The sequence below is a fragment of the Coffea eugenioides genome, chromosome 5, assembly GCF_003713205.1.
Source record: "Coffea eugenioides isolate CCC68of chromosome 5, Ceug_1.0, whole genome shotgun sequence".
NCBI lineage: Eukaryota > Viridiplantae > Streptophyta > Magnoliopsida > Gentianales > Rubiaceae > Coffea > Coffea eugenioides.
In genome coordinates this window covers 34,272,135-34,291,375 of record NC_040039.1, presented here as the reverse complement: position 1 = coordinate 34,291,375, position 19,241 = coordinate 34,272,135, and the positions used below count along the sequence as shown (strand labels likewise).

At 32.3% G+C, this 19,241-nt stretch overlaps 1 protein-coding gene across 1 annotated transcript; it reads left to right on the top strand.

Moving 5' to 3' along the window:
• Positions 1-10,798: 10,798 nt before the first annotated feature.
• Positions 10,799-18,972, top strand: LOC113770804 (nucleobase-ascorbate transporter 1). Its single transcript, XM_027315389.1, has 14 exons — positions 10,799-11,043; positions 13,323-13,420; positions 13,974-14,150; positions 14,468-14,568; positions 14,652-14,727; positions 15,170-15,229; positions 15,321-15,508; positions 15,604-15,700; positions 16,539-16,625; positions 17,349-17,407; positions 17,493-17,584; positions 17,806-17,883; positions 17,972-18,132; positions 18,453-18,972. The coding sequence occupies exons 1-14, from the start codon at positions 10,965-10,967 to the stop codon at positions 18,663-18,665; spliced, it is 1,566 nt and encodes a 521-aa protein (XP_027171190.1). The 5' UTR covers positions 10,799-10,964; the 3' UTR covers positions 18,666-18,972.
• The last annotated feature ends 269 nt before the right edge of the window (positions 18,973-19,241 follow it).

Here is a 19,241-nt window from a genome sequence, read left to right as displayed (position 1 = left end):
AGTGTACCTTTTTTTTTGGGTATATATAGCTGTACATCCCATGAGATACCACAAATGTGGTATACCGCATGGTAGATGATACCATTTAGTAATATATTCTATATAAAAATGCATACCGGCACTCTTGACAAACCGGTCATCTTTAAAGATTTTTTTTTTTTTTTTTTTTTTAAATAAAGGGGGCATCATTCAAGTTTGCTTGCCATAATCTGCTACCCACCTAGAAGATAATCAGCACTGGGAAAGAATTGAGTGGTAAGATAGGAGGAATTGTAAGTAAGAAATCTTATATTCAAATCTTTTCACTTACGGAAAAAAATCAGCACTCTTGATTTTTTTTTTTCCCTTTTAAGGTTTCACGTATTTCTTTGTTTCTGTTTTTTTTTTTTAAGAATTTGTTTAGTCACCAAGAGTGTTTAGTGGCAACCATTAATATGATTTCAAGTGTTATAGTTATTTTGTCAAGTGAAAGCAAAAGGTGTCTCAAACAACGTCAAGCAACAAATATAAACATGTATATTAAGATATTAATTTGAGTGTAAATTACAGGCACAAAGATCATTTGCAATGCTCTTTATTCTAGCTTCTTGCCTTTAAAATGATTATAAAGAATATGCAATCTCAAAAACTAAATTAGAAATTCTAAAATAATACTCCCTCCATCCCAAAATGTTTGTGATATTTTTTCTAAAATATTAGTCATGACATTACTAGAAGAGGAAATCAGGCGAATGGTGCACTGAGACAGTAGTTTAGATAAAAAATTGGGATGGAAGGAGTAATCAAATGTTTAGAACTTAGAAGGTCCTATAAAAATAAGGAAAGCCAAGCCAGTTTAGCAAAACTGAAAACCTGGGGTTTTTTTTTTTTTTTTTTTGTCAATCGTCATTCCTACTTCTATTTTATTCTAATCTAACTATGGGACAGTCTAATTGGACCTACAGGAAATCGATGGGACAGAACCATCATCGAATCAATACACGGTCTAAATTTTTTTGAATAGGCAATTTGATGGAGGCTCCCACCCCACCAAAGCCTTAAAGGCTTGGTTTCAATTTCCATCAACTTCAACTGAGCTGCTGCACAGCAGTCAAAAGCCCCTCCAAGGGATCAAATAACATTAAAGGGGAACCAACTTTAATTACTTTACCTACACGCTTCTGCTTTTATGAAAGTTTTGGTAAATAATAAATGAAACCTTTGAAGGGCCTCGTACGGATTGCCTATATATGTTTTATTTTAACCATCACAAAGAAAGAACCAATATTCACTGTGAAAACTAATTTGCAAGAAATATCAACTAGGTTTTCTCCTAATTGTTTTTTTTTTTTTTTGTAATTTGTTTACTTGGTTACATTCTCGTAATTGTTAGTGAGTTTTTTATACAGTTAGTATTTTTTTTAATACAGTTAGGATGAATGTATTGATGTCTTGTATTTTGTTGATAAGATTATTTTTCGAACAAAAAATTTTATTTATTCAGTTTATGTGATGGAGCTTGCATCTTGCAAGAGGTTCAAAATTAACTTATGTGGTTTTTTGAATAAAAAATTTTTATATTTTTATGAACATATTTTTTAATTATCTTTTTGCTTCACATACATCAAATCGTCACAATACATTTCTCTACAAAACTACTAAAAATAGCTATGTAAACGGGACCTTTTTTTTCTAGTCATAGGATAGCGTGGTTAGAGACAAAGTGTATATTGGAGTTTCACGAGCAAAGTACCTATAGTTCTTTCTTTATACTTTATAGCAAATTGTAAATTTCAAAGTCATAGTTACTCTTTCCTCATAGTATGTGATTTATAGTTTAGGGTTAAACGGCTTAACATGAATTAAAAAATAAAGTAGAATTACTCCCAAGTCCCAACATTTAATAACGAACTGAAATTAACCCAAATTTATATCTTAAGAATTTTAAATTGCTTTATTTGCTTTACACTTTGGGTAATTATTGCATTAAAAATATTAAAGATATTACCCCAAGGTCAATTTAAGTCAAGAATTGCCTAAACTTGTTCGTGGAACACCAAAATGTTTGGTCATCCTATGTATCTTAAATATGTGGTGGACCATGAATTAAAATATCTTTAATACAACTTAAACTACACCATGAATTAAAATATATTTCCCCAAAAAATATCTTGACTTCGTTAATTTTAACTGTGCATGAAATTTTTTAAAGTGTTAATTACTCTCCAAAATTCTCTTAAGTGGTTGATTTTGATTAGATTTAATTTATCCACGTCCTTTGATATCTCAGCATGACCCTAAGGTAAAAAATATGGACCATTATTAGTTAGCAATTTGTTTTTGAATTTACATTTTTTTGCTTTTAAAGTTTTATTTTGTCCTGACTTTTTGATTAAATAGTTATTAAGAGCAAGGGTAATGTTGTTAATTTATGACCTTTGATAAGAATATTTAATCTTATCAAGTTGATAAGAGAGGTAAATAAAATTTTAAAAACTTGAAAGGCGCTGAATGATATTACGACAAACCTTAGAAGATGTTTAAGAAATTACCCTTTTCTAATTGGGTTAATTACATTTACCTCCCTTGAGATTTGACCATATTACCAATCAATCCCTGTAATTTGTCCAAATAACGGTCTCACCCTTTGAATGATCAAACATTTAACAAAAATCCCCTTAATGCCGAAAATGCCCTTATTGAGGCCATGTTGCATTAAAAAAAGAACATATTTTTATTTTATTAACCTTGAAGCAATCCAAAAAAATAGAAAAAAATTTTTGCTTATTATTTTATAAAAACTATATCTTTGCTTCCATAAATAGTTTTGAATCAATAATTATTTTAAATCTTAAAAATGAATATTAAAAATTAGATAAATTGAAAGAAAAATAAAAAAGAAGCAATTATTTGAAATTCTCAAGTATGGTTCGAATTTGTGATTCAAGGCATGTTGCGGAGAGCACAAGACATGTTTTCCTTAATTTGAACCATACTTCAGGAATTAAAATAATTTCTTCTTTTTTTTTATTTTTCTTTCAATTTATCTAATTTTTAATATTCATTTTTAAGATTTAAAATAATTATTAATTCAAAACTATTTATGGAAGCAAATATATGATTTTTATAAAATAATAAGCAAATTTTTTTTCTATTTGTTTGGATTGCTTCAAAGTTAATAAAATAAAAATATGTTCTTTTTTTAATGCAACATGGCCTCAATAAGGGTATTTTCGGCATTAAGGGGATTTTTGTTAAATGTTTGATCATTCAAAGGGTGAGACCGTTATTTGGACAAATTACAGGGATTGATTGGTAATATGATCAAACATCAGGGGAGGTAAATGTAATTAACCCTTTCTAATTTGCATGAAAGTGTTCAAGAGGGACACGAAATTATGATGATGGGGGACCCTATCCCAACTTCTCAAGTACCGTGCTAAATTGTTCGCTTTGCATTTCGAGAAGAGCTGGAACAAATGAATCAGAACTTTGTCAGGAGTTCAGTTAATGATTTGCCAAAATATTAATTGAAAGGTGAATGGTCCCTTCTTGACTGTTGTCTTGAAATAATGCTGTACAATCAATTTGCAGAAGAGTTTGATTTTTCACCTCAATGACATCTCAATATTGATTTTGTAGGCTATAGCTTACTTTTGGGGACAACTAGTCTATGTTAAAGTACTTGTAAATGTACTCCATTTTTTTTACCTAATTGGAAGATGTTTTGTCCTATATTTACTAATATTAATTAAACTATAAGAAGAGAATATGAGCAGAAAGGACTAAGGGCACGATAGTCATCAAAAAAATCGCTCCTGATTGTTTTCGTCCAATTCAACAGGGTGTAATTTCATTTGTTTTAAAATGTAACTCATTTTCAATAACTTGTAACTATGAAACAAAATTTTATGGATCCATACATGATGTTAAAATCGATATATAAAATATGATCTGATTTTTACATTTTTTTTTTGGCTAAATCATGGCCATCAACCTTCAAGGACAAATGCTACATTCATCTAAATGTAGGATAAAATGATAAAAGTGTAGAAGGGATATTGAGGATTGTAATTCTTATTAAGATATTGGGTAAATTATTTTTTATCCCCCCCCTATGGTTGGATTTTTACCGCATAAACTTCCTATAATTTAAAAATTTATATATAATCCTTTCATTGTTTTGGTTAATGTGTCACTGTTAGCATTTTTTCATTAAAACTAACAGTCAATAGTAAAAAATCAAAATCAAGCTAATAAATTGAAATTTTTATCCATTCATTACTTCTTTTTTTTTCCCTCAAAACATAAATAGATAAGAAATAGAAAATACTATTAAAGGTTTGGTTTAAAAACCTATAATAATAGTTGTAGTGAAAAAAGATTTGGTATTTTTTTTGTTTCTTATTTATTTGTTTTATATTTTCCTTCCATCTTTTTTGTTTCTTATTTATTTATTTTTATTTTACTTCCATCTCTTTTATATTTGGAGAAAATTAAAATTTTTCAGGTCAAAATATAGGTTTTCAAAATCATCTCTACTCTTTCCACACATGGAGAGAGAGAGAGATAGAGAAGAAAAAAAACGTAGTGAAACGGTGAATTTGACATTTTATTAATTCGATTTTGGCTTTTTACTATTGATCATAAGTTTTAACGAAAAAACTAATGGTGACATTTTACCAAAATCATGAGGTGATTATATATATGTTTTTAAATTATATGAGAATTATGTGCTAAATTACTAAATCACATGAGGGTAAAAAGTAATTTATCCTAAGATATTAGATATATAATCTCGTACAATAAATACTCTTGTACGATAAATACTCTTGTACAGTAAATATTGATATTCCGGAAATTGGATGCGAGTTTAATCCAATGACTTAGATGACTTACCGATGCAAGGAATTTTTATCAATAGCTTGTAATAAGACTTTCTATGTGCCTGTCCAAGAACTGTGAATTGGTGCATTTGACAGTACGTTTTCAGAAGCAATTTGGGAAATGAATAGTGGATGATCGGTTTATCTTGTAGTACAAGTGTACAACTTCACCAATATTGGGGTTATGTAACTAGGTTACGTGTCTGATCGGTTTTCTACAATTTTAATATCTTTTTTTGGGTCAATCGTCACTTTTTTATCTATAACATAGATACACTATCTTAATTTAAGGGGAAACTCAATTGGATCTAGGGACCAGACGGGTCGGTGGGAAACCTACATTATCTTCATTTAAGGGAATCGGTGGGAATTGAACCATCACCGAGTCAGACCGGTATACTATGCACCCATCTGAAATTTTTAAGAAACCACTTAATGTAGCAATTGGTGGGAAACCTTGCCTCCCATCCTACCAAGCCTTAATTGGCTTAGTGGTGACTACCAGCCCAAAGGCTAGTGGTTTCTACAATATCACTTGCCACCTTCAAATTTTGAAAAGTTTTATTTGCCTTCTCCATTTAAGTTTTTTTTTTTTGTAACGTTTGCTACTCATTTTTTTTGGCATCATTTGCAACTCATTTCAAAATGTAATATTGAAAAATTCATTTTGGGAGAGAGAATATAGTCTTCTTCCAAATTTGCCCTTCACTTATGGTGTATTAATTGTCATAACACATCAATTTTATCTCTTAATTTTGTAAACTTGGTTGATGTAGTTTTTTTAATGAAAATTTAAAAGTTGATAATGAGGTCGAAAGACCCTATAATAGTTTTTTTTTTCATTTCTTTGGACAAAAAAACTAAATATTTAAAATGATAAATTATTTACAATACTTGTAAAAATAACTTGAAATATATTACAATCATGAACATAACTTTTTTTATGCCCTAACTTGAAATGGGTTGCAAATATTACAAAAAAACTAAAGTAGGGAAGGCAAGTGAGAATTTTCAAATTTTGGGGTGGCCAAGCGATATTGTTAGAAGCTTCATGGGAGGCTTCTTGACTAATCCCTTGTGACACAAAAATATTGACATAAACTTTACAACTTTCTTCTTTTAATGAACATTTTTTTCTTGATATCTCTTTCTTTCCGAAATATTTACCTTTTTTTAATTGATCAAATATGTGTTGCAGCCCAATAGTTTTTTGAAGGTACAAATTACACCTAATTGTCAAAATTTTGAAACATTCATTGCACACATTACTTTGATACTTATGCAGTTATGCTACTAGTTCTTGTTCAACTTAACAAGTCACTTAATTTCCATTCATATTGTGATAAATCTGGTTTCTTCCATAACGCCCGAATATGTAAAAATGGGCATTGATTTAGTGTCAACCAGTTGTGCAGAGGTGCAATTTATAGTTAAAAAAAATAACCCACAATTAGAAAAGAAATTTGCTATTGGCACTTTTTTCACCCTTTTAGGCTAATTAAAGGAGAGTGACAATAATATCATTCAAAAGAAAAAAAAACTTAAAAAGTTGATTAATTGACTCTTCATTGGATACACAAATTGTTTTCCCTGACAGGATAAGGGAATCACATTGGTTGTTAGATTATCGTGTAATAGCTTATCTCTACAAGCTCTATGCTCAAGGGCACCTATTACTTTGACCAAGACTACTCCTAATGACAATTGTTTTTGGATGTTCTCTCTCATATTTAATCTTCTTGTTAACTAGAGCAAAGCATTTCTGGCTTAAGTTTGTTTGGGTTGCATTTTTATGAAGAGTTTCAAAGGAAAATTATTCTTACATTTTTTTTAAATGTGATATATATGAGGAAAAAGAGTGATTGAGTTATATGTCAAAAAAATATTCTCAAAAAACTCAAGATTTTCTCCCAAAAATGCAAACCAAACAAGTTATCTCTATTTTTTTTGACAACTCAATAATGACAATAACAAAATAAATAAATCAAACAGAGAAACATGAAATTTACACGGTTCGGTCCAATTGACCTACGTCTATAGGCGAAGTGGTAACAGATTTATTATAATAGAAAGAGAGTACAAAACCTTAGGAAATAATTCCCAGGTCCAAAAGACGCCTAAAACTAAAAACACAAAAGAGACTAAATAGCACTAAATGCTTAATGGTCCAAAGGTTCATGACTTGCTCTTTTGGTTTGATGCCAAACCAAAACTCTTCTTAAACTGGGGCGTGGACCCTCCAAAACTCTCTTGGACTAGTGCATATGTCAATGGGCTGGTACCCTTAGCATAGTTATCTCTATTTTGTTAACAAGGTTGAGAATAGTGTCCTATTTCTTGTATGGACTTAACTTTAAATGAAGTAGAATTATCTCTTTTTAATATACTTTATATTATGAAATACATTTTGGAATTATTTGTTTGGGGGTCAATATAAAGGGAGAAGGGTAATTTTCAAATTTTCTAGAAAAACAAAATACTTCTATTAAGGGGATTTTTAAAAATTTAAGAGGTGCAATTATGAGGAGAAGTCATTGTTTTTTTGCAGTTTTCAAGCCTAATCCATAATAGAAGTTTTGAGAATGACAATTGCTCGCTCTCATTTAAACATTGTTCACCAACACAAAGATATAAAATGTGAATTAAAACCCTTTTTTTGTAGCTTTTACCAAAATCATTTCACCGTTATATTGTGGTTTCATGTCCATCGTTATCATTTCGCAATTAGAATCTTTTGATTCGAATTACACCCTTGCATGTATATCCACGCCTTGGAAGGATGAAATAGAAAGTTCTAAAAAATAAAAGCAAGAAAGAAAATAATTTCCTATCGGGCCTCTCTAATGGATATTCGTTAGGATACCTTTTTTTTTTTTTTTTTTTGCCTAATCTGCCATTTAAACACATCTACTCACAAATATTACTTTCTATAAGAAAAAATCGTTCAAAACATCCCTCATATTTTGTTAAATTATCCTTAATTTTAAACTATTAACTTACGTACCTTACAAATTTAAATTAGCAAAATTTAGTTCCAATCTAAGTTTTCAACCACTTTTAACTTGAAATCATCACGTGACCCACATGTAGTTATTTTTTATGGATAAAATGTCAAGTATCATTTTTTTAGTGAAAAAATAAATATGGATTGAGTTCTATTCCACTTTTTTTTTAAAATAAAATAAATATAATTCGAGTCAGATCCTACTTTTTTAGGACAAAAATAAATATAGATCAGATAATTTGTTTAACAGCAAATAGGATCCAATTGAGCATGCATGAGAGGCTAAGAAACCCTATTGGCCACCCTTAGACAAACACTTTTGTAGCCTTTGACGGATTTGGGATGTTAATTGGTTTGTCTTACTAAGATACACCTGATATCTATTGAGTTTTGTCTTCGTTCTGCTAAATCACCCGGGCCACATATGACTACATTTGCAGACCTCTTAGAACATATTTCATCCTCCAATTACCCTTTCTTTTACTATAGTTTTTTTTTTCTTGAAATGCTCTTTACATAGAAAGATGATCCAAAATTCACCTTTCTTGTGCAATTTCTTGTATCAAGAGAATACACCATGTGTGAAAAGCACAGGCACAACTGCGAATTTCAAATAAAGCATTTTGCATTTAATGATGATTAGACAATAATGTAACTGAAAATGACCTTAAAGCTGGAGAAAGTTGGTTAATTCCAAATCTAGAATAAAGAAAACAACTCGGACCAAAAAATATTCTTAGAGATATACTGCAAGAAACTTTAAAAAAAAAAAAAGAAAAGAAAAGGAAGATGAAAAATATGTTTTGAATATATAATCATTCTTATACCGTTAGTGTAGAAATTTTTTGACACTTACACAGTTGGATGGATAAAACGGCATCTAAACATTCTTGTGTAAAAAAAAAAAAAAATCTTTATATCAAAAAAGTAAAAAAAAAAAAGTAGTACTTAAAATTTTACTTTGCAAATGTCTCCAAAGCATGTATCTAATTACTATGCTATTTTTACAGCATTTTTCCAATTGTTTGTCAAAAGATTCCCTAGAAAGGGAACCATTTTTGTGGAATAGGTTATTATCACTTTATTCTCTTAATATTTGGTGCCACTACCGATTTCTCCCTTAACTTTACTTTTTAGTCACTTTACTCCCAAAATTAACAGTTAGACTTAACTGAATTTGTTAATTCATTTGAAAAAATGTATTTAGCCCTTTAAATTATTATCACATTATCACTATAAACTATAGCCTTATTATTAATTTATCTTAGAGAGTTATTTTTTAGGTAATTTATCCCACCGTTAAACCACTTTAGCAAGTTAAAAAAACTTTAGATGAAAGTATTCTTTTTTTTTTTTTGTATAATAAAACAATAAAAAATTTAGAGTAGGTCTTCTCCTTTTTAGTATCAAGGAAAAAAAGTTAAAGCATTAGTTTCTTTCTTTTTGGCAATCTTATTAATATTGAAAAAAATAGAAAGAGGGGGGGCTCAATTCTTTTTTTTTTTTAAGTACAAATAAGAAAGAATGCAATATTTTTATTACTTTAAAATTACTTTACTTTTTTGTTTACCACCCAATTCCAACGCTAGTCTTGATGATGTTAAAGTCATACAATAATATTAGATCCTTCTTTACAAAATCTAATTTTCTGTTTCTTTCTCTCCTATCTCTTTTTCTTTTTCTAGGATTAACAAATGTGAAAAAAGAAATTTGAGAAAACGCTTTAATTTTTATGTTTTTGGAACTCTTATAGTTAAAAAAAAAGGAAAAATAACCATTCTAACTTTTTTATTTTTAATTATATATAAAAAAGGGTAAATACATTTAAAAATTTTTGAACATACTTGTTAGATTAACGATGGGGTAAAATTCCTAGAAAATAATGTTAGAAAGTAAAGCGATTGTATCACTATAATTTAAAGGGATAAAGTGATAATAACAATGTAGTAATGCTATAAAATAATAGGGTATTTTGGTCCAAAAGTTATTAACATGCCGAGTTAAATTACTTATGACGGTAAAATGATTAAAAAATAACATTATGAGGTAAATTGACATAGTAATATAGTTTAAGGGGATAAAATAATAATAATCCTCGTAAAATATGCTCACTTCTCTCTCTCTCTCTCTTTTTTTTTTAATAATCATCTCGATTGTGAGTTGTCACTTTACATTTCAACGAGTAATATTGGCTACTGTGGTCCCCCTCTAAAAAAAAAAGTACCACTACCATTATCCTTTTTTTTGACCATTATCCTTAAATGTAAATAATTAACATAAGCCAAAATTCTAGAAAATCAAATCTTACTATATACTAATTCCTAGGATAAAAAGTGATCCCTATGTACCATAGGTAAGTAAATAAACTCTAGAGGAGGGATGGATTGATTGAATCCGAAAAACGTACAAGTTAAAAAATCTGGATTTGAATCTTTTTACTTATTTAAATCCTTTTACTTAAAAAAAAAACCCTTACAAACAGTGGCACTTTTGTAAATATGTTTAAAAACTTGTGTCAAACACGTACAAAAGTACACCCCCTACATTCCTAAGTACAAATTTTAAAAAAACACAACAAAAAGTTAACGTTGCAATTCAGGTACGAGACGTAACAGAAACAAAACCAACCTATTCTCAATCTGTTGTAAAGCATTTTTATTATGTCTCAGAATGTAACCAAAAAACCGCTCTTTCACACACTAAAACACCCCACAAAACACACAGAACCCATCACAGAGAAGAAAGAGAAGAGAATACTCCTGTCAGAATATCAGAACACTACATTTATTCCCTTTTCTTTCTCTTTTATCTCTTCCTTTGCTTGCCAACTTTTGATTTTTTTTCTCTTTTATTTTCTTGCTTTTTAGTATAGTATAAATATATCTGCTTTCTTTCTATTTCAACTTTTCTATCTGTTTGCTCATCTGGGGTGCTTTACTTTGTTCTGAATTCTTCTTCCTCTTTCTCTGTTGGCTTCTTCTTCACCTTTTTTACCCTCCTATTATTCCCATAAATATTCCCTGCCTTTTCTTTTCTTTGTTTTTCAGTGGAAGTATTTCTTTGATTCTCAGTGGAGTGTTTGAAGCTCTGGAAAAATGGCTGCAGATATCAGCCACCCTCCCATGGAGCAGCTACAGGACCTTGAATACTGCATAGACTCCAATCCTCCATGGCGTATGTCTATTCTTTCTTTAGTAATTTTTTTGCATAGTATGAGTGAAAAGTGAAAACCCAATGGAAAAAGCGTGATACTGCTGAGTCTCGGGAATCTCAGAAATGTGTACATGTCATTGATGTGTGTGTGATTTTGTAGAAGAACGAAGGATGAATTCCAGTTTTTCTACTTTTAATGATTTGTGGGAATAATTTTTATAGTCAAAGTACTTATAATAATTTCAGGTACTGAAACTGGGTGATTTTGAGTGATAGAATGGTGGGGACAGTAGAATCATGGCATTGGTGGTTTGATGTGTGATAAAATGATTTTTAACTCTTGTGTCACTTCATTTTGCACATCTTTCTTCATTTTTATTTCTTCTTCTTCTTTTTTTTTTGTCCCCGGGGGAGGGCATGTCAGTTATCTGGACTCTTAAAGAGCTTTTGGTTATAGTTTTTGGGCTATATGTGCTATTTTCATCACTTGGGAGTAACGAAACTGGAAGATAAAACGGAACTAACCTGGAGGGCATTCTTAAAGTCTTCATTTGAGAATCTTGTGAAATACTAAGAGGAATGTGAAAGGAAAATGAGGGATCAAGGAAATTATGAAATAAGAGGAGATTAAGGGAATTTCTGGAAATGCATGAAATTTTGTTTACCAATTTTCAATTTATGAATTTTCTTCTATAGATGAATTCTGTGTGATGTGAAAGGGGAGATTATAGTTGTAGTACATCATAAGGTATCCCCTCAGAGAAATCTTCTGTCTTCTCCCACTCACAATGCATGATCTAGCCCCGACAGGCTAGACGATTGAATCTGCATCAATATGCCAAAAATAACAGCGAAAGAGTGAGAAAATTTAGGCTGGAGAATTTACTGGGCTAGGTGATGATTTTGCCTTGAAAGAATTAAAACGGGAGTAATGTGATGGGGTTGTACAGCTGCTTAGTTTGTAATACGGGTCTGGTTATTCATTCACTTAATGGAAGCTACATTGTGCAAATTTTGCATTTTGGAACTCTGCATTGAAGCTAGCAAGCATTCTCCACTTTCAGGCTTGAAGTCATATATATTAAAGCAACTTAGAAACTCTGCCATGTAACTAACTTGGGTAGGACTCTCTAGTTTGGGTACTAGCATCTTACATTTCCAGCTTTCTTTGGTGGAGGAATCTCTACAAAAATTTCATCGCAAGAAAATAAAGTTGTTCATTGTGTTGAACATCCTTTGTTCTAATGGATAATGTTGTATTCTGGAACAATTTTTCAAAATGCCAATTGGATGAATTACTCAACAAATGCTGCTCAAAATAGAAAGCAGAGGAGAATGCTATTAGCATGAATGTTTTTCATCTGGTTTCTGTAGAACTATTGACCAGAAATTTGCAATCTTAAAAACTTTTTTGTTGATTGGTCTGCTTGTGCCAAATTCATAGATGGAACCAAAAAATTTAGTTAGAGGGGTTGAACTTTAACATATCTAAAGTTATGTATATTTTTGAATTTTTGCGGGGGCAAAAATTTGAATTTACAAAGAACCTATTTGAAAATACTTAAATTTCTAAGTGAAAAAAAAACAAAATTTTTAAAAACTTTGGGGGGGGGGGGGGGGGGGCAAGGGGGGAGTGGCCAAATTTAGACTGCAGAAGTGAAAAGTCTCCCAGATTTTTGGTAAAAGAGTAGGATGATAAACACAGTGAGGAAGTTAATCCTATAGTTAAGGCTGCCTACTCAAAGCTTATGGAAAGTAGATATCTACTGCAACTTAATTAATAGCAGGATACCTTAAGATATCCTGGCAAGTAGTCTCAGAAGTACAATACTTGTACCAGGACAGGACATCAAACCATACACTTAGGCATTTCATCATCTTTTCACTCCTAGTGTATGCATTTGGCTATGGTAGTTCCTTGCAAGAGTATCTTTTTGCTTTCCCGTCAGCAGATGGATTAGTAATTTGTAGCACCAGTTTCTTTCTGGTGTTCTTCTGTTTTAATGTTTTGAAGCTCTGAAAAAGCATTTTTACATCATACCAAGAGTATCTTTGATTTCAGATCAGCAGCTGCGTTAGTGTGATACCAGTTTCTTTCCAGTGTTTGTCTTTCTTAATTTTTAAACCTCTTACAAGGAAATTAACTAAGTAGAAAGGATAAAGCATAAGAAAAGTTTTTAACATTGGATTTTCTTTTGCAATCCAATTAACCAGGTGGATTATGAAGAAATTTACTTGCACAAGAACTCTTTTTTTTTTTTTAATTCTTCCTATTATTGATATTCAATTTTCTATTGCAGCTGAAACTATCTTGTTGGCATTTCAAAACTACATATTAGTCATTGGCACAAGTGTAATGATCCCCACAGCCCTTGTTCCCTTGATGGGAGGATCTGATGTAAGCTAATTATCCATATTGTTATTTTTTACTTGCACATTTTAGTTCAAAAGACATGAATGGACTTCATCACTACAGATGATAATAATGTGCCTCTAAGGATTTCTCTTTCTTATTCAAGAAATTGATTAAGAGATTCGACGAGTTACATCATTCTTCACCTTTATCTTTTTTCACCTAAGGACCTGTTGTTCCCCACAAAAACATTTTCATCTTGCTGGTGAAGAAAAGAATGGAAGAAAGAGATATATTGTCATGTACTACACTTCTGCTCTTCACTTTCTGATATGTTTTATGGCAAGCCTTGGACTAACTTCAAGCTCACTTCAAGTACTATTTGAAGCTTCCATTGAGAACTTCCCAAAACATAATGCTGCCTTCTGATTGTTTGCTGTTCAGATAGCCATATCTTTGCATTGCCCTTCTCCCAAAACTATTCTGCAGTGAAGGCCAAATGTCATGCCAAATTGCAAGCTTGAGTGTTGTGACGTGGATGAGCTATATGCGTTCTTTCTTAAATGATGTCTTCTGGTGCTTGTTTTTTTTTGCATAGGGAGATAAAGCACGAGTGATACAAACTTTACTTTTTGTAGCTGGCATTAACACACTTCTCCAAGCACTCTTTGGAACTAGGCTACCTGCTATAGTGGGAGGCTCTTTTGCCTACGTCATCCCAGTAATCTATATCATCAGCGACTCATCTCTGCAGCGAATCGAAGAGCCACATGCAGTAAGCTACCTTTCGTTTTGACTTCAAGCACCTTCCTTGCCTATTTTTAAGACAAGTATTCAGGAATTATAGGGTTAGGTGCTAAAGATTGAACAAACACAGATACCTGTGAATTTGTACTGATTGGCAATATCTGGTCTAGAAAGTCACATAAAGACATGCTAATCAATAGTGTACCATGTTGCTTCTGCTTTAATGTCATTTAAATTGCTGGTTTATCTGCACCTTTGGTATTGTACAGTGTTTGCAGCTACATACTAGAATGTATTTCTCCTAATTTTGGTTGCTAAAAGTTCCTTATGTTTGACTAATTGTAGAGATTTATACAAACTATGCGAGCTATTCAAGGGGCTCTAATTGTTGCTGCTAGCATACAAATAATACTGGGGTATAGTCAAGTTTGGGGACTCTTTTCACGGTAAAAGATTTTGCATCCCTGTTAGTAAAATAACCAAATTTCCATTTTGAACTGGCCATTTATGTCAGGAAATGTCTTTGCAGATTTTTCAGTCCCCTTGGCATGGCACCAGTGGTTGGATTGGTTGGTCTTGGATTATTTCAGCGAGGGTTTCCTGTGGTATGGTGTTCTCTTAAGATGTGCATTATGTCTTAGGATTAAGTGTGTAATGCTTAAGCATGCATAGTATGGCTGTTTACAGAATGCCTGAAAGTTTTCCTAGTACTCAGTAGAGTATGCCTCTGGCTACATGCCCTGGTAAAAAGTGATGTGGCTTGTTTTTTTCTGCTTACATAATATCAGAAACATCTATATATGCAACTTTTGAGGGCATGGTCATAGTCTGCATTTCGATTGGAACTTGTAGCATTTAAGAATATCTATTAAACGAGCAATCACTTAACTCTGTTAAATAAGAGCTTGTACAAATTTAGGTTTTAGTTGTTCTCTCATGTCATCACATTCAGTAGTGAGACTTGACAAACCACCTTGCTCTGCGCAGAATAAGTAAATTTAAGATTAGAGGTGAATATGTATTTAACCCCACAATCAATTCTTGCAGCTTGGGAATTGTGTTGAAATTGGTCTCCCAATGCTATTGCTGGTTATTGGCCTGTCACAAGTAAGTGGTAACTTTGCATTATCAAGGATTGCCCTCTTACATTTTCCTGATCTCTGAAGCTCATGCAAGTAATTGCTTTTCCTAATTGCAGTATCTAAAGCATGTTAAACCCCTGAGAGATTACCCCATTTTCGAAAGGTTTCCTGTGTTGATATGTGTCACAATTATCTGGATATACTCCATCATTCTAACTGCTAGTGGAGCTTATCGAGGCAAACCAGCTAAGACTCAATATAGCTGCCGTACAGACAAAGCAGATCTGATATCTACTGCTCCCTGGTCTGAATTTCAGTAACTCAAAGATATCTCTTTCCCTATCAAATTTTTGTTCCCTTCATATGACTCTTAAGTCATTGAACCATGTTGTGTTATAGGTTCAAGTTCCCATATCCTCTGCAGTGGGGCCCACCTACTTTTGCAGCTGGTCATTCATTTGCTATGATGTCTGCTGTTCTTGTGTCAATGGTTGAGGTATTTAAGGGTTTCTGGAGATTGTCTTCTTTTTTTTAATTAATAATTTTTTCTAGCACGGAAGGGTGGGATTTAAGAAGAGGGGAGGGGGCAGGGAGTTTGCCTTTCACTGTTATCTGTTTAATGTAATGACTCTGTTGAATGCACAGCTATGAACATTAGTGCACCTAGTGATTTGGGACAGATTATAGTGGATTAATTGTAAGTTTGAAATCACTTTGATGCATTGCAATAATTTTAGCAGAATTAATGATCCTTAAGACTATTCGTCCTTCTTTAACTCCATGATGATTTGAAGTCAACATCCATGAACTTTTTCCACTTGTGACCATGGAACTTTCTATCTAAAATGGTACAATATTGATATGGACCCTTAGCCGGTCCACCACTGTAATAAAGAAACAAGTATGAGAAATATATGAAGAGTTGCAGCTTTATCACTGTAGAATTTCAGGAAACGTACGTTTACTTCAGTTAATGTGCAACTGAGGCTTGTTAATGACTTTCATTCACAGAAGCCTATTCAGAAACATTCTATGCAGGAACTGGCACTTTCTCCTGGCTAGCAGTCTCCATAGTAAGATAATAGATTAACCTACTGATTCACCTTGGATACAGTCTTAAACATTTTATCAAGTGGGATACACTAGCCTAGAAGAAACTCAAAGAACTACTTAGCAAACCTAATCTAGTGGCCTTTTTATTTAACTTTGTGAATGATTTTCTTTAACTTAGTGAATATATAAGTTAAGAGTAGAAGTTTTAGACCTGTTACTAAATGATGTAAGTAGCTTTCATGGTTTCCCCGGGTATATGTTGGCTTTGATTTTATGTGCAGTCAACTGGGGCCTATAAGGCAGCATCTCGTCTGGCAATAGCTACTCCACCACCAGCCTATGTACTTAGCCGCGGCATTGGTTGGCAGGTGAGATGATTTTGAATATTACCATACACGGACGACTTTCTTCAGCATCTAAAACACAGCATCACAAGGGAAAAAAAAGTTGGCTAAATGAGGAGTTTTAGTAACTTGTTGATTCTGTATGAAATAGAGATAACATTACCTGAAAATCAAAGGTGCACATTAATCCAACAATCAAGAAGGATTTTATGAAATATTGATTTACTAAGAAGTAGATTTGTCATGATATATATATATATATATATTCTATTTACTTTTCTTTGAATACACATGTTGTTGCATAAGGAGTGAATCAGAAGTTAGATTGGATTACAGAAATAGTACCACCAGCTTATGATGACCTTTGACCCAATATTTATGACAGGACTTAAACAAATAGATAAATCCTACCCTTGACTAAAAGCTTCCGTCTACCTATATATTTTGGAGTATGAACAAGCTTAAGTACAATTACCTCTTTTTGCGTGTTTGATGTGTGAACATTCCGAGAAGATGTCATTGAGGTTCTGAAAGTTGTTAAGGTTGTTACATGAAGTTTTAACGTATCATTTATTCTAAATGCTATCTAAAGTTATGTTCACCAAATGTAAATAGCTTTTGCTCTTCATTATTGGATTTCTCCTAAATTCATCAATTATTCATGCTTCTGTCACTGAAGCAAATTTTTGTTTCAATTGCATGTCTCTGGATTATTCCAACTAACTTCTGTATATTATCACTTTGCAGGGTATAGGGGTTTTGCTGGATGGTCTTTTTGGGACAGGCACCGGATCTACTGTGTCTGTGTAAGAAATGTACAGCGTGATATGTGATTCCTGTACTTGTATTCACTTCCATTTTCTCAAATGAAACTTTCACAACATATTTCAGGGAGAACGTAGGACTCCTTGGGCTCACTCGAGTTGGAAGTCGAAGAGTTGTTCAAATTTCTGCAGGCTTCATGATATTCTTCTCCGTCTTAGGTTGGTGTTCTAAACTTCTCAGAACAGGGAATTAAACCATCATGGAAAACTCATAAGTTTGTCCCTTGGCACTCTTTTTCCCTCGGTTCTTGTATTATGCTAAAGAAGCATGATTCTTGGTTTTCTAGAATGCAGGCACAACTAATCTGTCAATTTTTATGGTTGTCAGAAAGTGGGTCCAAAGATCTTCTCATGCTTACTAAATGCTCTGTTGCTTGCAGGAAAGTTTGGGGCTGTTTTTGCATCCATACCTTTCCCCATATACGCTGCATTGTACTGTGTTCTATTTGGACTCGTAGGTAGGCAGGCCTTATTTGTCTCAAAACATTCCTTGCTTTTTTTCCGCGACATTGTTCAACAAGTGAAGTTTCTGATCTTTGGCTGCAGGTTCAGTTGGTTTATCATTTCTGCAGTTCACTAACATGAATTCTATGAGGAATCTCTTTATAACGGGTCTTTCACTATTTCTTGGGATATCAATCCCGCAATTCTTTGGTGAATATTGGGGTGCTAATCGTCATGGCCTTGTTCAGACAAATGCTGGATGGGTTAGTATCAACTCAAACCTTGCATGTTTAAACTACAAGAAAAAGCTCTTGAAACATGAAATTGGATTTGTTTCATCTCGAGATATTAAACTTAAAAAAAGTTGAATCCTTCAAGTTCTTAGTGCACTATATCTTCGAAAGTGGTCCCCAATCTCAATAAAATTTCAAGAACACTTAAATTCTGTCATATCAAGATTCTGTTCCGAGAAAATTTTGGTGAACTTAGGAAAACTTAATATGGCTGTGCTCTCCTAATAAATCACAATATTTCGTTTCAAATTGTGTGTGTTGGTTATTAATCTTGCCTTCTTCTTTTGCAGTTCAATGCATTCTTGAACACAATATTTGCTTCGCCACCAACAGTAGCACTGATCATTGCTGTATTTCTTGATAACACATTAGACGTGGAGAAATCAAAGAAAGATCGCGGTATGCCGTGGTGGGTGAAATTCAGAACTTTTAGAGGTGATAATAGGAATGAAGAATTCTACACTTTGCCATTTAATCTCAACAGATTCTTTCCACCTACGTAGCCAAGCTCGTCCTAACTAGCTTGCAGTTTAAAAAAAAAAAAGAAAGAAAAAAAGGTTTATCCAATCTTTAGGGTAAAGGTTAGTTCATATTTCATTTCCCAGATCAGTTAACCCGATAGATTAGATTTCCTTGAAGCTAAATTCTAGAGTTATTTAGCAAAGCTGATTTTGTTTCTTTCAACAATTATCCAATTTTTTGTGGGCATTTCTAGCAGCAAGGCCCCTAGTAGGAGCGCAAAGCTTGTAATGAAAGCTTTTGTAGTTATTGGACGTTGATGAATAATAAATTTTTCTCTTATCTATCTCATGGGAATGCACAATTTGAAATGTTTGGAATGTGATTTTCCGATGGAAAATTTTTACATTTTTTATAAACATATTTTTTAATTATCTTTTTACTTCATACACATTACATCGTTATAATATACTTTTCTATAAAAATTCCTAAAAATTGACTCTGTTTGGATTATCTATTTTTTGGAATATTTTTGAAATATTTTACTGTAGCAATGTAGTTGAAAAACTTTGGGTTTGTTTGGATTCTTTGTTTTTGGGTCTGTTTTTGAAAAACTGTTT

What these genes read in the sequence shown, in the direction of transcription:
- LOC113770804 (XM_027315389.1), top strand. Translation starts at nt 10,965, where the DNA reads ATGGCTGCAGATATCAGCCACCCTCCCATGGAGCAGCTACAGGACCTT. An exon ending in CTGATATCTACTGCTCCCTG is followed by an intron (nt 15,509 to 15,603) that starts GTCTGAATTTCA and finishes GTTGTGTTATAG; the next exon opens with GTTCAAGTTCCCATATCCTC. An exon ending in TGTTCTATTTGGACTCGTAG is followed by an intron (nt 17,884 to 17,971) that starts GTAGGCAGGCCT and finishes CTTTGGCTGCAG; the next exon opens with GTTCAGTTGGTTTATCATTT.